At 36.3% G+C, this 9,783-nt stretch overlaps 2 protein-coding genes across 2 annotated transcripts; both read right to left on the bottom strand.

Annotated features, from left to right (window-relative positions):
* Positions 1–1,656: 1,656 nt before the first annotated feature.
* LOC149075908 (U8 snoRNA-decapping enzyme-like) lies at positions 1,657–8,203 on the bottom strand. Its single transcript, XM_089243413.1, has 3 exons — positions 7,517–8,203; positions 3,236–3,502; positions 1,657–2,172 (listed from the first exon to the last, which is right to left on the bottom strand). Exons 1-3 carry the CDS (start codon positions 7,688–7,690, stop codon positions 1,978–1,980), a joined length of 636 nt encoding a protein of 211 aa, XP_089099539.1. The 5' UTR covers positions 7,691–8,203; the 3' UTR covers positions 1,657–1,977.
* On the bottom strand, positions 4,245–7,518 carry Fpps (Farnesyl pyrophosphate synthase). The gene has a single exon (XM_089243412.1). The coding sequence runs from the start codon at positions 7,314–7,316 to the stop codon at positions 6,048–6,050; it is 1,269 nt and encodes a 422-aa protein (XP_089099538.1). The 5' UTR covers positions 7,317–7,518; the 3' UTR covers positions 4,245–6,047.
* Positions 8,204–9,783: the final 1,580 nt, after the last annotated feature.

Here is a 9,783-nt window from a genome sequence, read left to right as displayed (position 1 = left end):
AATTTTGCACTGGGGCTCTTTGATGGATTCTAAAATGGTGTTTTCTTTCCAGAAAAAACAAAGTGGATCATATACAAGTGTGCATGCTGTGAATTATTTATTTTTTGTGATACAGTGAAACCTCACTACAATGATAAATCACCTCTATACAACAATATTTTTTCAGTCTTGTTTTGGAAATGCCCGATACTCTAATGTTAAACTTTTTTCTGCCTCTCTATATAACTATACTCCCTCTACAACATTTTTTATTGGTCCACAGAGTATCATTATATCAAGATTTCACTATAATTGCTACATAATTTTATCTAATTAAAAAACAGGCCAGATTTAATGAGAGTTCAATTTGCTCAGTTCTTTTTGTCAGGCAGTCATCATGAAATACAGTAAAACTACTCTTTTACAACCAAATAATTTTCCCTTGTATAATAAAAACATATTTCAAACCCCTGATTAATTATCACCCGTCTTTTATGGACAAATTTTTTTGTCCCACCGGCGAGAGGTTTTACTGCGTATAGTTTTTGTATATTTTGATCGGTTTTTGCAACCACTAATATTTTAAGGCACGTCTGCAACTGGGCCTATAGACTAGTGTCTCTTCCAGCCAGGATTTTCACAGGCTCCATCACAAATTTGTCGATTAATCTCAGGCCCCGGGCTGAGGTCCTGTCAGTCTTCTACTTCCACCCCCCTTCATGAATGGAAGCTATGGGTTTGGCTGCACCTGCCCAAGTTGTATCTCAAATTGGTTATGATTCCAAGAGTGAAGTGAATACCACTGAATTTTGAATTTTTTTTTATGCAAGAGAGTATCTTTTCTTTTAATTTTTAAACACAGTAAATCCAGTGTTAATATTTAGTAATAATTCAATACTTTTGGGCATATTAAGTATTGCTTTGAGCATATAGTGATTTAAATTTTTTTACATTTGTCCAGCCACAATACAAACCTCAAACTTTCGTCGGGGGGGGGGGGAATGCATTCATTCAAATTGCACAAATTTGAACTTCTAATAGTTCTTTCTCTGGAAAATATATCTTGAAATTCACAAAAATGAACTTGAATGTAATTGCATCATCACAATCAATGTCCGAGAGAATCTAACTAAAAATTCATAAATTCACACCAAGTGTTTTGGGTATAGTTTAGATCGAAGTTTCCCAACCTTTTTGTCCCATTGCCCTCTTCTTAAAAAAAAATTTTTCTCCCATCGCCCCCCCCCCCCAATGCAATCTAACCCATAGGATCCTAATATACCCATACCTTCTATTGCCCCTAACGGGGCACTAATGCGCCCACGTGGGAATCACTGGTTTAGATTCTTGGGAACATATAACCTCTGCCTTTTTTTTTTCTGATAAAGTTTTTTTGCATACAAAATAGAATGTAATTGAGACAAATATTAAAAAAACGTGAAGCAAAAGATTTCACTACTCAAAAACACTATTAAAATGCCTTTCAGAGAAATAAAAAAAAAGACCATTATTGTACTTGTACTGTATTTTAGAAAGGTTAATTCTTAGATAAGATTAAGATTACAAAGAAATATGTGTTTGAAAACTTGTTATAGGCATACTTTGTAGCAATCCGTGTTCATCATAAGCAATCAAAATAGCATAGTTAAGCAATACAAAATTCACGAGACATGGGAAAACATATATGAAATTTTTTAATATCCTTGTTCGTTGTAAGTGAGCCCAACTGTATGTGAGTTTTGTTTCATTTGGAAACAAATTTAGGCAATGAAACACTAAGCTCACAAACAAATCATATCGCAGTACATTTATTTTTCAAATTAATTTGCAGAGTTCATATAAATAATGACATGCATTTTTTATTTCTCAACAAGTTTTAAACTTTCAAATGAGTTCAAGTGATCAGATCTCAGTGATCATCATAACCATTTTATTTCAAAAGCAAAATCAGACACTGATGCTTCGTAGTAATGTTCTTCTCATATTAGATTGTGAAAACTATGTTTCTTGCTGCTTTGTTTTCCATATGCTAATAACATTCCTCATTTCTTCTTCACTTACAATTTTCTCTTTCATCAAGATGTAAAACAGCTCCTCTCTGGCAAAGCCTACAAAGCGGTTGCACAAAAACATGGGGAAACCTCTGATTCCACACTCCATTGTATACAGGGGGACTCTGGTCAACCCCATATTCTAAGAGGAGGGAAAATAAATACACGCATAATTCACTGATCATTAAAAAACGATTCTTGAAATTCTATTAGTTAACGTAAATTAAAAACCAGAAAAGAATTTGCAATACCACAATAAGATCTTTTGTGCATCAATTTGCACTTTTTTCTTCCTTGATACATATTTTTGATGTTGGCAGTCATTAATTAAAAACTTTCTTTTTCAATTTAAGGGTGAAAATATTTTTATTTGCTTAGAGAGGTGACTTTGAAAATAAATCCTTGAGATAATAAATTTTCATGTTACTATTTTTGAACAGCTGTTCATATCAAACCAGCATAAAAAATTATTCAGTTATTCATACAATTATATTACTTCCTGGATAATTATATCTCAAGATGCACAGTAGGAAACCAATGCTCAATTCCAAACGTTGGTAGGTGACTTTTTGAGTCATTAATAAAAACCAGTCCTCCTTCTTTTCCCTTTCCAACCTTATATTAAGCTAGGTATACAGTCAAGTCCCCCACACATCAAGACTTTTCTTCAACAGCTGACGGACTGATGATCCTAGTGTGTACTTATGCTTTTTCTATACATTTGCATGCTATTCTATGCATTGATACATTTGGAAGGACGTAATTTTAGACAAGAGGGTGCTAAGCAATCTAAGTGGTTGTGTTGCTGATTTCATTAATGGCTACGAAACAGAGGGTCTTTTTTAAGAGGCGGAATCTACATCTTGCTGAGCTTCATTACTTTTCCTCTTATCCTAGGAATTTTTATGTTTAAATATTTGAATAGCCTTCCTGTACGTTCGAGGAAAAAAGCTTTCTTTGTTTGCTAGCACCTGTATCAGAAAATTTGATTTTATGGCCATTGTTGAGAGCATGTTAGAAACATGAACAATATTGTGTATCCAAAGACAAACATTACGTTGGGTTGTGAAACTTTTATGAATCTGGTAGAAATATTTCTTCCACAAAAACAAAATATAAAGAATATTTAATGTATAAATAAAGGACGAAAAATTCAGAATATATTTTTGTCGTCTAACTTTAGTCAAATCCTGTCCATTACTCACCTCATGACCATATTCCTTAGCATCGAGTGCTCTTTTCTCGATTTCAATAAATTCATCAAGAGAAACAGACATCTTATAGAAATGAAGAACCAGCTTATGTTCTTCATGTAAATGGGAACATAAATGATCCTTTTGCGTGACATGATGTTTTGAAACATCCAAGTTTATTTCTTCTACCAATTCTCTATTAAGGCCAATGAGTATATCTTTTTCCTTATCAATAAAACCACCAGGGAAGCCAAATGTTCCGTCAAATCTATTTTGCATCTGAAATGGAAAACTATGATAAGCTTTGGGTGTTTTAGTGATTTTTAATGAACCAGATGGGATTTTTTTGTGCTTCTTTTGCCATCAATTACATGTACAATCAGATCTTGTGTAACATCACCCTTGTGGATTGAATAAGAATTACTTCATAGGTGGGGTGCTTAATAATGAGGAAGCCTTGAGAGGCTGGGGAGGGGCGTGATGATGATGGTATAAAGGTTGTGGGGGGGGGGCCCATGGTGGTGATTTCAATTCATACAAATGCATATTCTTAGGTCAGTTGGTTCTGCCAGATGTGGGGGGATTAATCCCCCCAAGTATCTCCACCCATGAGTAATCACACTAGCAACAAAATTTCAAAAACTGACGTTATAAGCATGGAAAAATAATAGCTGGTATGCTGATGTCTAGTTCCAAGTTTATCAATGTAGTGGTAAAATGAAGTTTTACCTAGAACAATGATAGTGGTCATATGACTGCTTATCATTGTTCTCATCATATTAAGTTTATATGGAGTTTCCCCAAACTAATACGGCCATAGTCATAAGCAGTGATAGACTAGAAAGGCTGGGTGACACATGGTGAGGATCAAGACAATACATAAAGCAAGCCTATATAGCAGTACCAGCTATGTAGGCCTGCTACAGTACATGAATGGTGTACATGGATTTGTCAACCTCCATAATCAATGATAATGGGCCTTCTCCCTTCCCCTATCTCTGCTTATTGGTTATTCAACATCAACAGCTTTAAGGCATGTTTACACAAAAAGTTAAGTGATTAAATAGTTAACTAAATTGAAAGTTAAGTGCGCAAAAATTGTCTCAACGTAAGTAATCAGATAGGGAATGCTCATTGTATAATATAAAGTCATGCCCACTAAACGCATAGTGCATAGACTGGTTCCTATTCTACTTAACCACTAAATCACTTACCAAACTAAGCATGTGTAAATAACCCTCAACCTCTTCATACATTTTGAAGTACTTGACAATTTAAAATTTAGTCAACTATCAAATTACTTGATGCATGTGAACAGGCTTTTACCTGAAGACCATCTTGGTTTTTGTTTTCTGTGAATGTTGATACACATTGGTCATAATGTAAATTTATAAGAAGACACATACGCTGATGGAAAAAATACCCAATCAGCTTTTTTTCGGGCCTGAAAATGCAGAAAAATCATAAATAAATGCAGGGAACAAAAGGACACCAGAAGTGTGTGTGTGTTTTTTTTTACAAAATATTTAATTTCTACATGCTTCGTGGCAAGAAGTTGTATTGCATGTATTTCAGTTCGCAATACATGTATTATACACCTCTTGTCATAGAGCATGTAGAAATAAATTAAAGGCCCACTTGTTAAGATGCCACTGGGTAGATAAAAGAAAAAAATATGATAGACTAAAATGAGATTAAATGCAAATGCCATATTGTGTATCCATGCAACTTTTCTGGACAAAATTTAACCACAGCCGCCCTTAGGAGTGTGCAACAGGTGCAGCTGCACTAGGCCTCACACTTACAGTAACGATAATTTCTTTCATAAATTCTAAATTTTTCTGAAATTCCATCAATTGTGGAAATATTTTTTCATTTATTGTTTTTTTTCCCCGAATTTTCATCAGGTCTGAAATTATATTTCTTTCATTTATTCTGAATTTTCATGGGAGCTGGAATTATCTCTGTAAATTATTTTTCTTATTTTCAATTCATCAATTCTGAATTTACATTATTTCTCAGATAATATCTTTCATTAGGCCTCAATTTTAATTGGTTTTGAAGTTTTTTCTTTTCTTTTCATCAATTCAAAAAATTTTTCAGTAAGAAATTTTCATCAAATTTTTTTTTGTTAATTTGTGTCTATATATTTTTTATATGGAAATTTTTCGGCACTTTGGATATGCGATTTCCCCCTTTCCCACAGAATATATAAAATCAGGGCTAAGGGACCCTAAAATTATTAAGATGCCTCTGATCCTGCTATTATTTTCATACCAGGTATCTCATCTAGTAAGGGCAGCCCAGAATTTAATATGTTCACTCATAATATACAGTTTCTTTCATTTCGTAAACATATAATATAAGCATATTCATCCACAAAACAATTGCTAAATTTGTTCAGAAAATGTTTGTCAATATTGCTAGGTCCTTGAATTGTGTTAACAGACATAAAATTTGAGATATATTCAATGTAAGTTTCTAACGTACAAAGTACGAAAGACATGGATACTAAGCAGAGATGAAGTTTTGAGCGAAAATTCACATGCCTCCACAAAGAATCAAACCACCAACCTCTTGCAGGCCGGGTGAGTGCGAGAGGTTGGTGGTTCAATTCCCTGCTGAGGCATGTGAAACTTCATCGGGGAGAAGGTATACATGCCTTTCATACTTTGCAAAAACGGCAGAGAGGAGACATAGTTTCTAACCTTGTATCTAACAGCATAAGCGCTATGGAGATTATTCCAAGAAATAACACAAGCTGCTTGAAAAATAGAACTTATTGAGGTAAGTGAAAAACCATTCAAATGAAATGACATTGATATTATTTTTTCCTTTTGTATATACTATTCAAGATTTCAAAGAAAAATTCTTTCTTAAGAAACTCTTCATCCAAATCAGTTATTAACGATAATAGTTCTGTATACATTTTCTCCTGGGCAACATAAAATTTCTCTTTGACAGATAACGAATCATAGAACTGTACTATTTCTTTCACAGCGGAATCATCATCGACACCATACTTTTTAAACATTAAAGTTTTGCCTTCTTCACTACAGTGTTGTAAAGCAGTGACTGCAAGCCACGTACATTTTCCTTCTTTGATGTCCGTCCCTTCCTTCCCCGTCAAACTTGGATCGCCATAAACATCGAGGAAATCATCTTGGATCTGGAATAACGTACCTAGTTTAAGACAGATCACCATTGCTCTGGTATAATGATCAGCACTGATTTTCCTGCCTTTCGTAGAAGAAACAAGATGAATTGCAAGACGCACTGGAAGACAGAATGTGTAAAATGCTGTCTTATTCTCTATGACACTCAAGTAATGGTCGAGATTGAAAAGGTTCAGTTGAGGTTTCCCTTGACTGAAACCAGAAATGTCTAAGCTTTGACCCCAGACAGTCCTTTGCGTGATTTCGTGAAAATCTTCTAGAAGTTTTTCATAGCAATCCATTTTCCCGAAATGATCTTTTAAAAGTTGATATATGCAACACTCTAACAAAAGAGAATCATTGATAGCGTAAAGACCAATATCACACACTTTAAACCAAGACGGTTTGCCTCTCCTCATGCTTGAGTTATCCATGATATCGTCACTCACAACGAAAAAACCTTGTAGCAACTCCACGCACCAACCAAGAATATGAGCAAGTTTGAGTTCATGCGGCATCAGCTGGCCATTACAAAAAGACTTAACAGCCGCAATCACAGCCAACCCACGAGTCATTTTACCCCCCAGCACATTATATCTCAATACAGACTCGAGTCTCTTCGCTACTATAGGCGGAACTCTATCTTGATTCACTAATTCATCAATAATGTCATCAAAAGAGGACAAAAACTCTTCAGAGTTACGCGAGAGCAAAGCTATAGAACTATACCTCCTCTGACCACGCGCCAATTCAAAACTTATGTTTTGAACTGTACAAATGTTGGTTGCAGTACACCGCTGTTTAGAAACTGCAAGTGAAGAGAGAAATAAGTTCCTGCTAGAGTCCTGAGAATCAGGTCTTGAACACATTTTCCTTGAGAGCAATGCCAGCCTCATGGAATGAGGCAACCGACATACTAGTTTCGATGCCGAATGCATGGTGATCTATATAATAATATATCCTGGGCGAAAAATGCCAATTATATAATCGTTGCAAAAATTGGCCGCAATCACAGTTTAGACAAACTACATGCTACTGGTCTATGGAAATTTCACTTTAGATCTCCAAAAATCAACATAAACACAATCTTTTTTTTCAACAACAGCAAAAATTTAGCACGTGCTTATTATAACATTACCATGACGGCTGCTTTGGCTGGATATTTTCCCATAACTATAGTTGAATTCATCGCGTAGATACAACAGTGAGCGGCATGTTTGTATTCATCGGAGAGTTTCCCGGCTTCGTCGAACGTAATATATTTCATCGCTGAATCGTAACGCACACAATTTCTCGTTCCTTCTCCGTCCATTACACTCACGGACACAGTATAGCGCTACGCGGACATTACATACATATATTAGCATGGACTGTCAACCGAGATTTGACGCAAGCACCAGCTGATATTCGCCACGTTGGAAATAATTACGGAGGCGTCGTTTCAAAACTGTGTCGAAAGTCTGCGAAATCAGTTCATTGCGAAATAATCATCACTGATAAAGAGGAGAAATCGGTGATAAACTGAGAATAACGTAAGGTACAATCATTAGAGAGATACAATCACTTTCAGAGAGATAAACAGAAGAGTTTCGTTTCCGCCGTGACAGCCTCTCCAGTCACAGCTAGTGATGCAAATGCCTTGAGGAGGAACAAGAACAAGAGGAAGTACATTCCACAGAGGCGATCTTTTTTTATTTCTTTCCCTTCTCCTTTTTTTTTTTTTTTCTTCAATCCTCTTGCGCACTTGAAATACCAAACAAGTTCACATTCCTTCCTTTTCTGTTTTCTCAGTTCTGAGATGGTGAAAGGAAACATGTTATGGGTCAGAGGCGTACGCAGGGAAAGAGAAGTTCATGCTCTCCCAGGGCCGCAACTAGATATTCGGTCACCCGCGGCAAGTGCGCATTTTGGCGCTCCCGTAATGCTGAAGGAGAGGTTTGAGAATAAAATTTGTGCCCCCCTATGGTCCAGCGCCCGGGGCACGAGAACCGCCTGCTCCCCCCCCCCCCAGATGATCAAAAATTAATTACACTAGAACCCCGCTAATCCGAACTGATTGGGACCGCAACCTGTTCGGATTATCGAGTTAGTCTTTTCACCCTTTCAGCGGTGATCCCGAGATATCTCGTCAAACTTGATTTGCTTTATTTCAGCCACCCCGAAATATCTCAGCTTCTAAAAACGCGCTGAAGTTGTTTTTACAGTCAAACATGTTTTCCATCCCGACAATCATCCGCCAGTGGGCGGAGTCAGCCGTTATTGTTCAAGGTTAGATAAGAGAATGAGCGAGAGATAAAGATGAGACTGCGTTTTTTCTCTCGTTTCTTTCAGCACTGTAAAGAAATATACGCTTAGTATAAGTAATAAAAATGTACCAAAAAAAATTTTTTTTTCAAAAACTTTGTTCTTGGAAAGTAACACACGTCATGGTGGTGTTTTTGTATCGTAGTGAGGGAAATAAAAGCGATGGGTGGAGTAAATTTTTTCTTGTTGGGGAGGGAGAGGGAAAACAGTTATATATATATATATCTGTTTGCAATCGGAAAAAAATTCTTAACGTGGCAATTTGTGAAGGTTTCGTAATTTCAAATGTGGCAGTTATAATGCGGATCAGGAAAATTTTAAAAGCCACTTAAAGGGTTGAACGAGGCTTTTTTTTTTTAAATTGTAATATTAGTGTGTATCCCTATATGAGTGGGATGAGTTACAGACCAGCACGAGATAATTCCGTTTAACAATGACCGGAACAATTGCTGGGAAATTAAAGTGATTTTGTTTTACCTTCGAACAAGCCTTTTTTTAATGTACGTTAACTGGTGGGGTTTTTTGGCCCACCAGTAAAGAGAAAAAAATGTTCACTTGTGGGCTATGACCTATTTCCGTCAATGATTGTGATTCCGGTACACTGTTTTTTTTATTTGCAAAAACAAATACAAAATAATACATATAAAAGACAACAAAAACCACATAGAAAGAACAACACATGAACACAATAGTCATATTTATTGAGTGCCCTTTCTTCAAGGCACACCGCAGTTTGAAATTCTTATAAAATGGCCCGCCTTCGAAAGATACGTCTTTGCTGCAGCTAATGGACCAAGGGCGTTACAATACATCAAACGGGTGTACAAAAAAATTTTACTTCAATATCTCACTGAAGATGAAAGTCACTTCCTTTTCACTATAAGTCAACCTTATAGCCAGTGTGTGTTAGCAAAGCTTCCTAGATACTACTTCTAGGAGGCTTTGGTGTTAGACGCAAGGTTTCTAGAATAGACGCTCGGTCGCGGACTTCCGCAGATTTTAAGAAATTCTCCCGATCGAGCGTCTAGCGCGCTGAGTGAGATCACCTTTCTTTGCCTGCGTCGACCATAGGCGGAGGTAGACTTGGAAGTCTGGGTGGGG

Source organism: Pholcus phalangioides, unplaced genomic scaffold (genome assembly GCF_987345545.1).
Source record: "Pholcus phalangioides strain wild (caught in Gottingen) unplaced genomic scaffold, Ppha-v1.0 ptg000015l_1, whole genome shotgun sequence".
NCBI lineage: Eukaryota > Metazoa > Arthropoda > Arachnida > Araneae > Pholcidae > Pholcus > Pholcus phalangioides.
The sequence above is the reverse complement of the archived record's forward strand: the minus strand, read 5'-3'. Positions and strand labels throughout refer to the sequence as shown.

Bases quoted from the DNA above. Each gene is read 5' to 3' on its own strand.
- Fpps (XM_089243412.1), bottom strand. From the start codon at position 7,316: ATGCATTCGGCATCGAAACTAGTATGTCGGTTGCCTCATTCCATGAGG.
- LOC149075908 (XM_089243413.1), bottom strand. From the start codon at position 7,690: ATGGACGGAGAAGGAACGAGAAATTGTGTGCGTTACGATTCAGCGATG. The intron at 3,503-7,516 runs GTAATGTTATAA...TTTCCATTTCAG, and splicing joins CAGCCAAAGCAGCCGTCATG to ATGCAAAATAGATTTGACGG. The intron at 2,173-3,235 runs GTGAGTAATGGA...CCCTCCTCTTAG, and splicing joins CTAAGGAATATGGTCATGAG to AATATGGGGTTGACCAGAGT.